Here is a 17,317-nt window from a genome sequence, read left to right as displayed (position 1 = left end):
CGATCAGTGGCCAAACCATTTTTGTTTTTTTGGGGGGGGGTTCTTGACCACTATTTCAAGGACAATTAGGAAGAAAGCTTTTATGTAACTCAAATATAGTAGATATTTTTTCAACAAATATGCCTATTTTTTTATTATTTTTTTTACAATTATTCCATAATTTAATGAGGGCCCAGTTCTGGGCCCCCCTCCCTACCCTGGGCCCGGGACAACAGACCCGTTTGTCCCCCCCCCTGTCGGCGGGCCTGATCAGATTACTTTTCCACGTAACGAGTAAAGTAACCAATAAAAGTTACATGCATTACGCAATAAGATTACTTTTTGATGCAATGTGTAAAGCAATGTATTACAAGTAACATGCATAACGTAATCAGATTACTTTTTGACGTAACGAGTATAGTAACGTATTACAAGTAACATGCATTACGTAATCAGATTACTTTTTGATGCAATGAGTAAAGCAATGTATTACAAGTAACATGCATTAAATAATCAGATTACTTTTTGACGCAATGTGTAATGTATTACAAGTAACATGCATAATGTAATCAGATTATTTTTTGACGTAACAAGTAACGTATTACAAGTAACATGCATAACGCAATCAGATTACTTTTTGACGTAACGTGTAAAGTAACGTATTACAAGTAACATGCATAACGTAATCAGATTACTTTTTGACGTAACGAGTAAAGTAACGTATTACAAGTAACATGCATTACATAATCAGATTACTTTTTGATGTAACGGGTAAAGTAAAGCATTACAAGTTACTTACATTAATCAGTTTAATTTTTGATGTAACAAGTAAAGAAATTAATTACAGGTAATGTGCATTACGTAATCAGATTACTTTTTGACGTAAAGTGTAAAGTAACGTATTACAAGTTACATGCATAACGTAATCAGATTACTTTTTGATGCAATGTGTAATGTATTACAAGTAACATGCATAATGTAATCAGATTACTTTTTGATGCAATGAGTAAAGCAATGTATTACAAGTAACATGCATTACATAATCAGATTACTTTTTGATGTAACGTGTAAAGTAACGGATTACAAGTAACATGCATTACATAATCAGATTACTTTTTGACGTAACGTGTAAAGTAACGGATTACAGGTTACATGCATTACATAATCAGATTACTTTTTGATGTAACGGGTAAAGTAAAGCATTACAAGTTACTTACATTAATCAGATTACTTTTTGATGTAACAAGTAAAGAAATTAATTACAGGTAATGTGCATTACGTAATCAGATTACTTTTTGACGTAACGGGTAAAGTAACGGATTACAAGTAACATGCATAACGTAATCAGATTACTTTTTGACGTAACGTGTAACGGATTACAAGTAACATGCATAATGTAATCAGATTATTTTTTGACGTAACAAGTAACGTATTACAAGTAACATGCATAATGTAATCAGATTACTTTTTGACGTAACGTGTAAAAGTAACGTATTACAAGTAACATGCATAACGAAATCAGATTACTTTTTGAGGTAACGTGTAAAAGTAACGCATTACAAGTAACATGCATAATGTAATCACATTACTTTTTGACGTAACGTGTAAAAGTAACGTATTACAAGTAACATGAATAACGTAATCAGATTACTTTTTGACGTAACGTGTAAAGTAACGTATTACAAGTAACATGCATAATGTAATCAGATTACTTTGTGACGTAATGTGTAAAAGTAACGCATTACAAGTAACATGCATAATGTAATCAGATTACTTTTTGACGTAACGTGTAAAAGTAACGTATTACAAGTAACATGCATAACGTAATCAGATTACTTTTTGACGTAACGTGTAAAGTAACGTATTACAAGTAACATGCATAATGTAATCAGATTATTTTTTGACGTAACAAGTAACGGATTACAAGTAACATGTATAATGTAATCAGATTACTTTTTGACGTAACGTGTAAAAGTAACGTATTACAAGTAACATGCATAATGTAATCAGATTACTTTTTGACGTAACGTGTAAAAGTAACGTATTACAAGTAACATGCATAACGTAATCAGATTACTTTTTGACGTAACGTGTAAAGTAACGGATTACAAGTAACATGCATTACGTAATCAGATTACTTTTTGACGTAACGTGTAAAGTTACGTATTACAAGTAACATGAATTACATAATCAGATTACTTTTTGATGTAACGGGTAAAGTAAAGCATTACAAGTTACTTACATTAATCAGATTACTTTTTGATGTAACAAGTAAAGAAATTAATTAAAGGTAATGTGCATTACGTAATCAGATTACTTTTTAATGTAACAAGTAATGAATTACAAGTAATGTACATCAGATAATCAGAATACTATTTTGATGTAAGAGTAAAGTAATGAATTACAAGTAACACATTACGTAATCAGATTACTGTTTGATGTAACGAGTAAAGTAATGCATTACAAGTAACACATTACGTAATCAGATTACTGTTTGATGTAACGAGTAAAGTAATGCATTACAAGTAAAGTGCATTATGCAATCAAATTACTTTCTGATGTAGATCAAGAACAACAATCACAGTATGAATTACTGAAATATAGCTAGTGATGCAGGATCTCTAATCTAGTGGAAAGATGATTAATCAGAATTTCCTCCTAATCTAAAATCAATACTTGGAAGATTTAACTGTGATATGACTCCCTAGATGTTACTTGATGTACAACTTTTTTTTTTTCTTTTTTTTTTACTTGCTAAAGTCTAGGTTAGAAGGATTGGATTGAAATTCTGGAGCAACTTGGCATTTCTGACTGGTTTGGAGAATAATAATAAAAACTCCACATACAAAGGCTCGGCACTAGGAGGCAGTGTATGATGATGCACTAGTGTCCACTGCCATCAGAACCCATGTATGCGCAAGAGAATGCTTTTTGAAATCTATAGTGACCTCTATGCATGAAAGGGTTAACTAAATATAACTAATCATAAATGATACTTTAATGTTATATTAAATATATCAATTACTTAAAATAAATAAATTAATGAATAAATATATATTATTTATTTAAATAAATATTTAAATATAAAAACTAAATAACTACATAAAAACATTCAATGAAAATAAATAAATATAATAATTAATATAAATACATTTGATAAAATAAATAAATAAAACTTGATTTAAATAAATAAGAACAAGATAACTAAATAAATACATTTGATTAAAATAAAAAATAAATAAATTAATAACATACATCTAACTAACAACAGTACAGTACAAAATACAATGATGCAATAAAAACGCTATCCTATTTCATAGGATTAATTGGGTCTTTATAAATTAAAATATAGTTGCCTTTTGAATGTTCGCATGAGGATGATCATATCTTGGATCCGTGGATATAAAAGATTGAAAAGCTGATCTAAAGAACCTTTTTCCACTAAAGAATCTTCTGTGCATTTAAAAGTTTCCAAAGCTCTTCAAGTTTCAAGTTTCAAGTTTACTTTATTTATATAGCACATTTAAAACAGTCGCAGACTGACCAAAGTGCTTCACAACAAGAGAACAGAACCAAAGAACATTAAATCAGCACAATCAACAATAAGGCACACAGTTTCTGGTCCATCAACGTTTCCATATTAGGCAATACTACAATCCTAATATGCCAAAGAGAACAAATGAGTTTTTAAAAGAGACTTAAAAATGGTCAAACTCGGAGCCAGTCGAATTTCCACTGGTAACCATCTTTTACCCACGGTGTGTTCTTGTTCAGCTTTAGATCTGCACTCACTTTAGATCTGCGGCCGAACCACTCTTCATGGAACCACCGATGCCAGTAAATAAACTTTATGAGTGTCAGTGTGTGTTCAGATACTGAAGGTTTGTTTTTAATCTTCAGCATTACTCATGATTCTGTTCAGTTCACCATCATAGTGTTTGCCAATACAGACACAAGACAAAGTCCTTCTGCTCACATAAAGTCAACAAACTCTGCTCTGTTCCATAATCCATGACATTTCACAATAATAGCAAATATGAACATTTAAAAATGAATCTGGATGCATTACACACAAAACAACATCATGCATTATTCATGAGCATAATATAATGATCATGCATTTTGCATTATTCTGTAAAACACGCTGATTAAAGAGAGGAGATGCATGATCGTACCGTGGCGACACACACTCGTTCATCTGCTGGTGTGGAGGAACGGAGCACATCGGCCGACATGCATCGCTTCTGCTCCGGCCCTGAAGCAGCGAGTCGTCATGTTTCTCCATCAGGATCTGAGCTTCTGCCGGAGGAGCTTCTGACCCACAAACTGCTGTAGTTAATCAGTAATCTACTGTTTCGCTGACTAATGCAGATTTAAAGCTGAACAAGAACACACAGTGGGTAAAAGATGATCAAATACCATCCTCCATTTGGGGGAAAAGGGAGTAAACAAATGTAAAAAGTCAAATGCATGATATTTTAATCAGTCGTTTGGAAAAGCTATCGTTGTGTTAAATTGGGTTAAAACATATATTAAAGGGAGAGACTTTTATGTTAAACTTGGAGAGCATGTGTCTGAGAAACATAAAGCACTGGCTTAGTCCTTTATTGTTTTTATTGTACCTGCTGCACTTGGTATTACTTATTACGAGGATAAGACCACGGGCGTCAGTTTGGTTTGAAATGTGGTGGGGACAGAGACGCATTCGGAAGTGCATTTTCAAAAGTGCTGGGTACAAATTCTGCAGCCTGTTTAACCTGTATATAAATGCATCGATCCGCAAATTTTTGTTTGAGTTCTTAAATGGTCTGGTGGTAGGTCTATTGCCAAGCGTGTCAGAGGTGACGGGTTCTAATCCGCCCTCGGTATAGTTTTTTTTCTCTCAAAACTGAATAATGTTCATCAGTGGTTACAGTCTATATCAAGCAGCCAGGGACACGTTTGTGTGCATTTTATTTTGTAATTTCACCGGAATTAATATATACAGAGTCTCTCCGCAACGGCGATAGATTGAAGTGCGCGTCCGAGTGAAGACTGTGCGCGAGCCACAGAGAACACTGTATCCACGACACTGATAGCAGCGGACACGAGCGCTCGGCTTGAGTTAAAAAACAAAACATTTTAGCTAGATCTCTTATTTAAGATCGAACTAAATGAATGCTCTGCTAGTTAACTGGAGATGTTTTATTTGTATTAGGTACATCCGACCATGCCTCAATGTTTCCAAGAGTGGTGGGTACAAAATGACTCATGACGAAATCTGGTGGGGACGCGTACCCACCGTCCCCACCGAAATCGACGCCTATGGATAAGACTGATTTTCTAGTTAGCACTAAAACTAAAAGAGAAATGTTGCTCCAGAATCTGGTTAAATTGAAGTGCTATTTTTGACTAAGTTTTAACTCCCATATTAACAAGCTGGCAAAATCTTCATTTTTTCACCTAAGAAACTAAAATTCAGCCTTTTTTAATCCAGAAAGGTGCAGAAAAAACAAATCAAGCTCAAGTTGACTTGACTGAAATGCACTTTTTACTGCTCGCCCATAAAAATCAATGAATAGACTTCAGCTTAACTATGGAACACACTACCATCAGATATTAGGGAATTAATCTTAGTATTTTTAAAAGAAAGTTAAAAATGAATCTTTTTACTCTGCCATTTAATTAGTTACTCCGAATTGTGCTTATAATAAATTGTCTCCTATGTTTCACTATTTCCTATTAGATGTGTCGTGTAGCTTACTTGTACTGTACTTTTATGTTTGTCATTCATGTGTTTTAGTATTTTATCCTTTATGCGTTGCATGTAATGTTTTTTTAATGCACATGTTTTTATTGAATGTGATGTTACTGTTGATATTTGACTATATCATTTTATGTAAAGCACTTTGAACTGCATTTTATGCCTGAAAAGTGCTATATAAATAAAGTTTTTTATTGTTATTATTATATCTATATGTAAATATGCCAAAAGTTTGAACATGTCGAATCATTATTATGTGTATTTTGCTCATAGCCTAGTGCCTAAGTTGTAACTGCTCTAATTTACGTCAAAACTAGGCTAAGTTGTAGTTTACACCCCAGCCTCCGCCCTCCAGTATTGCAGGAATACACTTAGCGCCGGTGTTCTGAGATTTTTGGTTTCAGTGGGCGGAGTCACATGAATATTCATGAGTTTCCCGGGCATGCGCGTGGAACTGAGAATTTTAGTTCAGGCTCCTTGTTTCTCAGCAGGTTTAATTGTAAATATACGTAAGTAATGGTAAAAGGTAAATATCGTTTCAGCGCGAACAGAACCTATGCCTCAACTACAGGTGTTCATCAGTTAATAATGTTTTTATTAGTTTGCACGTTTTGTGCAGTCGTACTGGGCTGAATGATTGCTGGTATTCGCTTCGTGTAATGTTAGAATAAAGCACAGCAATTCTCTGGTTGTGAACTGTCTGGTGGTAAAAGTATTACAATGCTAATAATTGTTGCTGAAATTTCATTGTTTTTTAATGCAGCTGAATGACTACAACATGCAGAATATTCTTAAATACGTGAACCAACTAGCCTACCATTTAATTTATTTATTGCTATGCTCATCTGTTACCTTATGAAGCTTTAAAACTGTGTTTCAGCCTGGCAAAGACTGAAATAACATCCACAACCATTTCAGTGTCCTAATAAACATTTTGCAATGATGTTACTCTCTGTCATCTGTTGTTTCTTTGACCATGTGTTGATGTGTGCCTGGATGATACAAATGCATGATCTTTTTATACAAACACTCATTCAACATTATTTATAAGTCATAAAGTTTCATGTATGTCTTGATTCTGCCTTTTTTTTCATCACTCTTAAGATTTGCATGATAAAAGTTTGGAATCACTATGATTTAAGAAATGTGACAGTAAAGACATTTATAATGTTACAAAAGATTCAATTTCAAATAAATGCTGTTCTTTTAAACTTTGAATCATTAAGAAAAAATAAAATGTATCACGGTTTCCACAAAAGTATGAACCGTTTACAACTGTCACGGGTGCGTTGCGGAGAATGGAGCGAGGACTCAAATGGAGAGGTGAAAGCCTTTAATTAAGTAAAACATAAATCAAACAAAGGAAATCCAGGTTGATAAACTAATTGCTAAATCCAGAAACACGACATGGCAGGAACAGAACAACACACAACTCAAAATCCCAAGTAACATAAACAACGAACGAGCACAGGACAACAAACACAGGAAGACTAAATAGGGAGGCAAACAAAGGAGGGTAACGAGGCTGACAGGTGGAACAAATAAACCAATAACCAGATAACAAGGGGGAGGGATCAAACAATGACAAGAGCACATGGCTCAAAATAACAAAACACCCATGTGCATCACAAGACAGGACAGACATGTGACAACAACATTGATAATCATGCATTTTTATTGAGCATCAAATATCAAATCATCATATTAGAATCTGAAGGATCATGTGACACTGAAGACTGGCATAATGAGCTCTGCCATCACAGAATATTTTTTTTAAAATATACAAAAAAAGAAATTCCTGTTTTATATTATTAAATATTACTGTTTTTGACTACTTTTAATCAGATTAATATCAATCAAACATTTTTGTTAATAATAATTTGTTATATTATTTTGCCAGCATATTTGTAAAAATATATATTTGTGAACGTCAAATTTGTTGTTAAATCTATTCTGTAAAAGGACGTGAAGTATTTTTCTCATGGCAGTAGTTTTTAATTTTTACACTTCTGTTCGTACATTTTGTTTAATCCAAACTTTACTTAGCTATGTATTAAACACATTCATGCTTTTGTGTGTTTTTTAGTTATTTTTCTTATATTTACAAAATAAAGTTCAGAACAATCACGCCAGGATAGATTTTAAAAAATGATACATTTATACAGGTTTATTTTAGTTATTGCATTCTGAGCGAAACTGAAAGGATTTGTATTTGAAGGATTTCAATGAGAAACAATCAGTGAACAAATGAGAACAATTAGTAAAAGATACAGTTTTAAAGCATTAAGGTACAAAGGAAAAGCACAACGAAATTAAATAAATGTATACGAGTTGAGGTTTGCTGTGCTTTATTCTAACGTTACACAAGTGAATACCTGCAGTCATTCAGTAAACTGCGCAAAACGTGCTAATAATTTTTTTATAGACGGTTACAAAACTATAAACAATTGTATAGGCTACAGTAAAAAATATTTTCATGATTTGTTAACACAACTTTTTTTTCTTTTGTCAAATCAACTAATGTGGTTCAGATAACATCATATTTTGAGTTTCTATTTTTTAAAATCAATCTCCTTCATTGTATTAATTAAAAATTAATTAAAAATGTAATAAACTAAAATATGTTTTAGCCAATCAGGTAAACTTACTTTTTAAGTTAAACCAACAACATTTTTTTTTTTTTTTACCATTTATGCATTGAAAACTACAGAAAATGTGCCTTTTTTTTAATAATCCATCTATCCTGCTGTGATACAAGGAGCTTGATTCTCAGTTCCGCGAATGAATATTCATGTTCCTCCGCCCACTGAAACCGAAAATCTCGTAACACCTGCATTTCTTGATAAAGCCAAAAGACCACAAAATTATCATCACAAGTTAGATTGATAGACCACACCCCAATGCAAAGGGGAAATCCGAAACTGAGTTTAACTTTAAAAAGCCACGGGTTTTAGAGTCAGTTGTACTCCTTGCATCTGAGCACAATGTTCACGTACACAGTCTCTGTCTCCACTGGTAAACAGGAGTTTGCTGGGACAATTGATCATGTTTACCTGACGCTGACGGGCACGGAGAGATGCAGTGACCGGACTCTGCTGGACAAATCCTTCTTTCAACGGTTTGCAAGAGGAACGGTAGGATTTTTTTTTTAAATATTAAATATAAAACATAAAGTTGATTATCACTTATCAGACCATTAAATCCTTTTTTGTTTCCCCACAAAAAGTGAGAAATATATGGAAGCTTGTTTCCGCCACGGAATAAAACCATTTTAAAAGATAATTGTGACTTTATTTCTCAGAATTGCGTGAAAAATAGTCGCAATTGCGTGTTATAAAGTAGGCTAAGAATTGCGAGAGAAAAAATTACATCTCACAATTCTGACTTAATAACACGCAATTGCGACTTTAGCCTATATCATGCAATTCTGACTTTAATTTTCCCAATTGCGTATTATAAAGTCATAATTGCGAGATGTAGGCTAAACATGTAATTCTGAGAGAAAGTCAGAATTTAAAGTAGGCCTAGCCTATATTTCTCTCAATTGCGAGTTTATATCTCATAATTTTGACTTTACAACAAACAATTGCAATTTTATATCACGCAATTCTGACTTCATAACCTACAATTGCAACTTTATTTCACGCAATTCGGACTTTATATTTTGCAAATCGCAATTATGAGAGTCAGAATTGTGAGTCGCAATTACCTTTTTTATTTTTCATTCTGTAGCGAAAACATAGAAATCAGTCTCAATGACGGTTTAAAGTTTCTCCAAATTGCATTTCTGTAACCCTGCTGTTCCCTACCAAAGCGTCCACATATTTCTTCACTTGTCCAGTTTATTCCCAGCAATATAAAGCCCTCTGACAGACACTCTAATTTAAAATATGTTGGAAATGTTATTTTCCTCAGATATAAAGATATAAACTCTTAATTCTGAGGGGGAAAACGTTTTCCACTTGAATTGGACTTTATAACTCACAAATCTGGCTTTCTCTCAAATTCTGACTTGACTTTTTTTCTCGCAATTGTGTGAAACTCGTAAATCTGTGATGTCAGCATTGCGAGATCCCAATTAACTTTTTATTTTTTATTCAGAGGTGGAAACAAGCTTTCATAAAACTGTTTAATAAATAAACTATATTGTATCACACAATAACTGAGTGTGAAAATTGGTGTGGTATTTTTGATTTGTCTCTTCCTTAATTAAATCCTCTTTCATTTTTGCACATAACCTGTGATGTCCAGTATAGAGGCCTGTTTTACTTTAAACAGGGCCTCATAACAGAAGGGCCCTCTGTTGTGCTTGAAACGGGCCACCGAATTGCAAAGGCTCTGGTTATGTCTAACAGAATCTGTTGTTAAAGGTGATGCCCATCGACGTCAGTGTGAAGGAGAGGCTTGGAGACATTGTGCTGGTGAAGCTCGAGAAGCAGAACTTGCTCAATGATCAGTGGTACTGTAGATGCATCAGTGTGACGTCACCCTCTGGAGATCGCTTTGACTTCCCCTGTTATCGCTGGATCGCGAGTGAAAATGAAGTGGTTCTTCGAGATGGCACGGGTGAGTCCTATCCCGACTCTGTTCACACGATCCAGTCTTGAAGGAATCATGTCACAAATACTGTTATGTCTTTTCCTTTAGCTCGATTGTCTCACGAGGATAAAACCTGTTTGCTAAATGAGCACAGACGCACGGAACTGGAATCCAGACAACAACTGTTCAGGTTTGAGGCCACAGTTACAATCAAGTCAAGTCTCCATTTAGATAGCGCTTTTAACAATATATATTGTTTGGCTTCACAGCAGATCTAGAATAAAGTTATTGTCCAGCTAAAGTTAGTTTTGATTGATTAACTTCCGTTGCAAAGATCATTAGTTATTAACTTAGGGGCCGCTAACACAACACCGCTCTAACAGAAAACCATTAACACGCTCCGGCCGCTCATTTGCACAAAAGGTGCCTAGTGACTCGAATGCAAACCTTGAAATGGGTTCCTGAAAAATTATGAAAAAAAAAGGTTTTCTCTGTGCAAACTTCAAAAACGCAAACTTGTGAAAACGCTGGGGGCGTGCACATACGCATTACATGTTCAGTCTATAGGTATGCGCGTTTGAATATATGTGCGCAGACGACGTGCAGTCTTTCTTTACAAATTGACTTGTCTGGCCTTAATTTATCTCCCAAGGGTAGCATGTACAGAGTAAACCGCAACGGTCCTAGTACTGAGCCTTGTGGTACGCCATACTGAACTTGTGATTGACAAGACATCTCTTCATTTACTGCTACAAACTGATAACGGTCAGATAAATATTATTTAAACCATGCTTATATGCAATTCCACTAATGCCAACACCATTTTCGAGTATTTAAAAGAATGTTGTGGTCAATGGTATCAAATGCAGCACTAAGATCATTAATCTCAAGAAATTACCATTTCTTTCTAAAAAGGAACATTGTGAGGATGCTGCTTTTTCTAGTGTATCTGAGAGAAAAGGTAGATTCGAGATCGGCCTGTAATTGACTAATTCTGTAGGATCAAGTTTTTTTTTTTAACAAGCGGTTTGATCATAGCCAGCTTAAAAGTTTTTGGTACATATCCTAATGACAAGGATGAATTAATGATATTGAGAAGAGGATCTATGACCTCTGGAAGCATCTTTCAATAGTTTAGTCGGTATAGGGTCTAACATGCATGTTGTCGATTTAGATTTAACGAGTTTAGAAAATTCACCCTCTCCTATAGCAATGAATGAATCAAATTTTTCCTCAGAGACTACACTGCACTGTCTGATGCGATGGTGTAGTAGACGGTTGCATAGTTATAATTTTCTCCCTGATATTATCAATCTTGTAAGTGAAGAAGTTCATAAAGTCATTACTGCTGTGCTGCTTGGAAACGTCTGGGGTTGAAGCTTAATTTTTCGTTAGTTTCGCCACTGTTTCAAATAAATACCTAGGGTTTTGTTTATTTTCTTCTAATAGGGTTGAAAAATAACCAGATCTAGCAGTTTTTAAGGCCTCTCTGTACGCAATCGTGCTCTTTCCGTAAAATGTGAAAACTATTTTGTTCCCCATTTTTCTGGACGCACTAAGGGCCTGAGTGTACCACGACGTTGGACTATTTTCTTTAATATTTAAGGGCAAAGGAGCAACTATATCTAAAGTGCTGGAAAAGAGTCAATTTTGTCGCAATATCGAGTTCTAAGCTAAATGGGATTCTGAAGAGATGACACTGATCAGGAATATTATTGATAAAGCAATATTTAGTGGCAGAAGTGATAGGTCTAACATATTTGTAACACGGAGTCGGCTTTACAGCCTTGGCAAAATGAAGTTTACACGAGACTAGATAGTGATCTGAGATGTCATCGCTCTGCTGCAGAATTTCAACAGCATCAACATTGATTCCATGTGATAATATTAGATCTAGAGTATGATAACATCAATGAGTAGGTCCTGACACGTGTTTAACTCCAATAGAGTTAAGAATGTCTTTAAATGTCAATCCCAATGCATCTTTTTCGATATCTACATGTATATTAAAATCACCAACAATTAGGACTTTATCTACAGCCAGGACGAACTCCGATAGAAAATCAGCAAATTCTTTGATAAAGTCTGTATGGTGGCCTGAATACAGCAGCTTGCACAAATCTTAAACGTGATTTATCATTTACACTAGATAGCGTTACATAAGCACCAAAACTTCAAAAGAATTATATTTGACAAGACTTCTTAGTAATTCTGAAAATATTACTATAAATTACAGCAACACCTCTCCCTTTGCCTTTCATACGAGGCTCATGTTTATGACAGTAATCTTGGGGGGTGGACTCATTTAAAGTAATGTGATTGTTTGGTTTTAGCCAGGTTTCTGTCAAACACAGCACATCTAGTTTATAATCTGTAATCATATTATTAACAATAAGTGCTTTTGAAGTAAAGGATCGAATATTCAGCAACCCAAGCTTTATCATTTGTTCATCTGTATTATGTCTTTTTGTTATTTGTTGAACATCAATTACATTTTTACCCTTAAATGGGTTTGGGAGTTTTGTATTTCCTAATTCGGGAACAGACACACTCTGTGATATCTGGGTGAAAGAGCCTCTATGTGATGGGATTTATCTGACCTTGGTGACGTGAGACAGCTGGCAGACGGTCGGTTTAGCCAGTTTGTCTGCTTCCTGACCTGAGCCCCAGATTGTCATGTTTGAGCTCTAAGACTGTGAGATGAACAGCGGTCAGGTCTGCCCCAAAAACCTTTCCAACCCTATATTTTGCGGGCACCACTTAGACAGCCAACTATTGAGTGAGGACCATCTAAGTATCTCATCACTCCTTTGAACAGGAAGGGGGTGTTTCACTGAGTGGGGAGAATCTGTTTGTTATGGTAATCGGAATGGAAGAGCAGTGTTTTGTCCCGTGACTACAGCGTCTCACGGTTGCCCTCCTGCACGGGCTCTACATCCGGGACAAAACAATGTACAGGGTTCACTAAGCTAGAGTATCCAAAGTAGTATCTAAAGCCCTTGCGTCCCAATTTTTAATCGAGGCTAGTAAGAGTGTGTGTCTTTAGTATGAAATCTTCTCCGTCAGCCTGACTATCTCCCTGCATTTATCACAAGTAAAGCCCTCACCGCTGACAGAGAATGCTATACTATACATGTGACACAAAGTGCAAGTGACAATAACCGGAGAAGACATTACTCCCCGTGTTTGTTGACTGATCCTACTCATCACAGTTTTTTTGGACAATATTCAATCATGGTGTAAAGTTGTCTTTATTTTCCTCCAGATTCAGTTTATTGTTGGTTTGTTTAACAGTTTAAAATGCTTAACACTCTTGTATTGTCATTTCACTTATACTAGAGAGAAAACAGTGCATCACCAAATATAATTATTGGTCCAATAACTGAAAGATTAATGTTGCCTTTTCTTGAAGGTGGAAGGAGTGGCAGCCTGGTTTCCCCATGAGTATAGATGCCAACTCAAGCAATGAACTTCCTATTGACGTTCAGTTTGAAGCTAAAAAAGCTGTGGACTTCAAGGAAAACTTAAATGAAGCGTAGGTTACCCAGTTTGCATTCATCGCTTTGCCTGTATCCCTAACAAATATGCTATTATTATGCTACTATTGTTCCAAACCTGTATGAAGTTCTTCTGTTGAACTAAAGATATTTTGAGTGTTGTAACGAGACAGTAGTCATTGACTATTTCGTTTCCCCCCTACTTAACATGGAATTCAATGACTACAGTCAACTGTCTGGTTACAACATTCTTCAAAATATCTTTTTAGTTCAACCGAAGAAATTCATACAGGTTTGGAACAACATAAGGGTGAGTAAATTATATTTGGGTGAACTATCCCTTTAACTGAGAAATCTCAAACTAAATTGAGAAACAAAACTGAACCAGACACTGAAAATCTGAGCATTCATCTGTATTTTTCCTTCTGTGATCTCTTTCAGGTTCAACAATCTTCGTCTTAACAAACTTAAGAGCTTGTTCCAGTCCTCTTGGAAAGATATTTCAGATTTTAATGAAGTATTTCTGTCAATCAAAAACCCTGTGTCAGGTTTGAATTTCTTCCTTTGTTCAATTTTTAATACAAAAATGAGCTGTACAACTTTATTATTGTGGGGATTAAAAAAAAAAAAAAAAAAATCAACTGGCAAAGACACGTTGTTTGCATACCCCTAAACTCACTGCCATTATTCCCTTTGACAGAATATGTGATGCAGAACTGGAAAAAGGACTTCATGTTTGGCTATCAGTTCTTAAACGGCTGCAATCCTGTGATGATCAGTAAGTGCATGAATCTTCCAGACAAGTTCACAGTCACACAGGAGATGGTGAAAGGCTCCCTGGATAGAGGTCTCACTCTACAGGAGGAGTTAAAGGTCAGAAAATAATGCTTCAACCTGAGTGTGTAGATCGTAAGGTTGCAGTGGTCAATTCTGGATGTGATTGAATAATAAGAATTTCTCCAGTGTCACTCTGGCTCCAACTCTAAATGCCTCTCTATTACAGGCAGGGAACATCTACATCGCAGACTATGCGATACTGGAGGGAGTGCGAGCCAATGCCACAGACCCGAATACCCAGCAGTATTTGGCTGCTCCCTTCTGCCTGCTGTACAAGAACAGCCAGAATGAAATCATGCCGATCGCTATTCAGGTGCCTGTAGAAATAGAGTAAAATATTACTTCAAAAGTAAAAAAGTTAGTGCTTTTTACCAAATATTCTGTTCGTTTACTTGATCTGAAACAGCTCAGTCGTCAGACCCCTGATGGGGAGGCGAACACTGTCTTTCTCCCGAGCGATAATGACCACGACTGGATGCTAGCCAAGATGTGGGTGAAATCCTCCGACTTTAATGTACACCAGCTGGTCACACACCTTCTCAGGACACATCTGACATCTGAGGTTTTTGCCATTGCCATGTACAGACAGCTCGCTGCGGTCCATCCGGTATACAAGGTAGCCATCCTATCATGCTTTCACTGCTATGGGATTTGATGTAGTTTATCTGATTCAGAGAATGCCAAAGAAAGAAGTTTTGTGGATATTGAAGGGCTGAAGGTTACTGTCCTTCTAGGATCCAGTCATGGTTTTTGTGCCATTTCTCATATTGCTATTGCTGTTAATGCACTTGCCTGGGTGTTTTTACCACATACGACGGCTAAGGGAGATTTTGAAACGTGTGGCTTATTGCTTTATTGAAGCCCAGAGTCTCTCAGCCAGTCATTGCAGCCTTTATTTTCTCCTTACAGTTGCTGATACCTCATGTCCGTTTCACCATTGCCATCAACACTGCGGCTCGAGAAAAACTCATCAGTAAAAATGGGATCGTTGACCAGGTATCTTTAACTCTGAATATATTTCCTTGGAACCAGTTTTTCTTTTCATGTTTATTCCTGGTTCTTTCACATGACTTTGAGGTCTGATGAGGCATACAGTCTTCTTTATGACTTGATATTTTCATCTAGCTGTGGCTTCTGTTTTGTAGACTTCACTGCACTTCTCTAAAAATGTGGTCTGAGACTAAGATTCACTGGTGTCCTTTTGTTTCAAAGTTTGTTAGTGCTGGTGGAACGGGAATTGTGGAAGTGATTCAGAAGGCCATGAAGACTTTAACCTATAAGTCCCTGTGCTTCCCTGAGGCCATAAAAGCTCGAGGAGTGGAAGATCTGCCCAACTACTACTACAGAGATGATGGCATGATGGTCTGGGAGGCAGTGAAAAGGTAGTCGATAAAATACACAATTTACAGTTCAAATTCGTGGTGGAACAGTTTGAATTATTCACAGTTCAGTTTTTGGTCACCTGTTTCGGTATGGTTTGATATGTGCTTGTAATGTAATAAGGTTATGACACCAAAATTGTAGATGTCAGTGAAAATTTCACAATTCTCTATTCCAGTTTTGAAACCACAGCAAAAACTACTAGCCTAACTAGTATACGTTTCCAATATTATTAACATTAACAGCCAGTAATAAAATGGAACAAATCAAACTATAACTTACCAAGTTATTCAGCCAAGAGCAGTGTGGGTTTTTCCCCTTATTTTCTTGCTGTTTAACATTTTAAAAACACAGACAGCAGCAGGAATATTAAGACATAATGCATGGATCAATATACAGATACTGTACACGTGCTGCCTTTCTCAACTGTTAACGTCCACTTAAGACATAACTGACTGTTTACTAGGATACACTCCAAGATGGGCACTTTGAAAATTGTGAATTTGTCCATTCAAGAGCAAGAAGAATTAAAGAACTCCATTTAATATTCACGCACAATTTCTCACAGCGTGCACATGTTATTTTTAAACCTTGCCAATTAAAGCATTGAAGTGCAAGACACAAAGAGGTGTATAAATGATCAATTATCTATTTATTTTTTTACAATGCAGCACTGGCTTTTTTTTTTTTTTTACTATATTATAGTTGCATCGTCAGATTTGAGATTAACCGCCGTGTAAATGCATACCGAACCGTGGGTGTGGTTTATTTATTTTACAGAAAATGGTTACATCTGTTTTTTTCGTGCTCACTATTAGCATTTGAACTAAGAACATTTTATTACAGCATTTGACAAATAGATGTATTTTTATTTTTTACATTTGCTGATTCATCTAACTTGATCTTCCTCCAGTTTTGTTTCTGATGTGGTGAAGATCTTCTATAGCAGTGATGAGACAGTTCAGAAAGACAAGGAGATTCAAGCATTTGTTCAGGATGTTTGCTTCTCTGGGATGAAGAATTGTGGTGAGTGCAGGATCATTTAAAATGTAAATGTGTTTTTATCTCCCCAACCCTGCGAGAAGTACCGGATGAGCCCCCAATTTACACACGCCTTCCCAGTCTAGAGAGGGGGTAAGAAAGGAATTCATGAAAAAGATCAAACTTAACTCCATCAGGCAACCAAGAACTCTACTTGATTTTACAAGTAACATTTATTTGGCAAGTTCTAAATGCAAAAGGGGATGCTTCAAATAGTCTTCAGGAGGGGACCAGGCCAAAATAACGAACATCAGTTCGGACTTTGAGGGGAGTACTTTCTAAAATTTCAAAAACAAAATTA

At 35.6% G+C, this 17,317-nt stretch overlaps 2 protein-coding genes across 5 annotated transcripts in view; one reads left to right on the top strand and one right to left on the bottom strand.

The window, feature by feature from the left end:
- The window catches only part of LOC130076751 (GRAM domain-containing protein 2B), a 54,868-nt gene that overhangs the window by 18,140 nt on the left and 19,411 nt on the right, over window positions 1-17,317 (bottom strand). Inside the window, exon 1 of one of the 4 annotated variants that reach the window (XM_056241959.1) lies at window positions 4,155-4,301. The exons of the other annotated variants lie outside the window; for them this stretch is intronic. Coding sequence (XP_056097934.1) covers window positions 4,155-4,264 — 110 coding nt within the window. The 5' untranslated portion in view covers window positions 4,265-4,301. Of the gene's footprint in view, window positions 1-4,154; window positions 4,302-17,317 lie in introns of those variants that run through there. 4 annotated transcript variants of the gene reach the window in all.
- The window catches only part of LOC130076754 (polyunsaturated fatty acid 5-lipoxygenase-like), a 56,078-nt gene continuing 47,455 nt past the window's right edge, over window positions 8,695-17,317 (top strand). Inside the window, exons 1-11 of the mRNA XM_056241965.1 lie at window positions 8,695-8,856; window positions 10,093-10,288; window positions 10,370-10,451; window positions 13,674-13,796; window positions 14,200-14,306; window positions 14,459-14,631; window positions 14,762-14,908; window positions 15,002-15,211; window positions 15,505-15,591; window positions 15,808-15,977; window positions 16,889-17,001. Of these exons, the coding sequence (XP_056097940.1) occupies window positions 8,707-8,856; window positions 10,093-10,288; window positions 10,370-10,451; window positions 13,674-13,796; window positions 14,200-14,306; window positions 14,459-14,631; window positions 14,762-14,908; window positions 15,002-15,211; window positions 15,505-15,591; window positions 15,808-15,977; window positions 16,889-17,001 (1,558 nt within the window). The 5' untranslated portion in view covers window positions 8,695-8,706. The remainder of the gene's footprint in view (window positions 8,857-10,092; window positions 10,289-10,369; window positions 10,452-13,673; window positions 13,797-14,199; window positions 14,307-14,458; window positions 14,632-14,761; window positions 14,909-15,001; window positions 15,212-15,504; window positions 15,592-15,807; window positions 15,978-16,888; window positions 17,002-17,317) is intronic.

This window comes from Rhinichthys klamathensis, unplaced genomic scaffold (genome assembly GCF_029890125.1).
Source record: "Rhinichthys klamathensis goyatoka isolate OS25496 unplaced genomic scaffold, OSU_Roscu_1.1 h1tg000685l_1, whole genome shotgun sequence".
Lineage (NCBI taxonomy): Eukaryota > Metazoa > Chordata > Actinopteri > Cypriniformes > Leuciscidae > Rhinichthys > Rhinichthys klamathensis.
The sequence above is the reverse complement of the archived record's forward strand: the minus strand, read 5'-3'. Positions and strand labels throughout refer to the sequence as shown.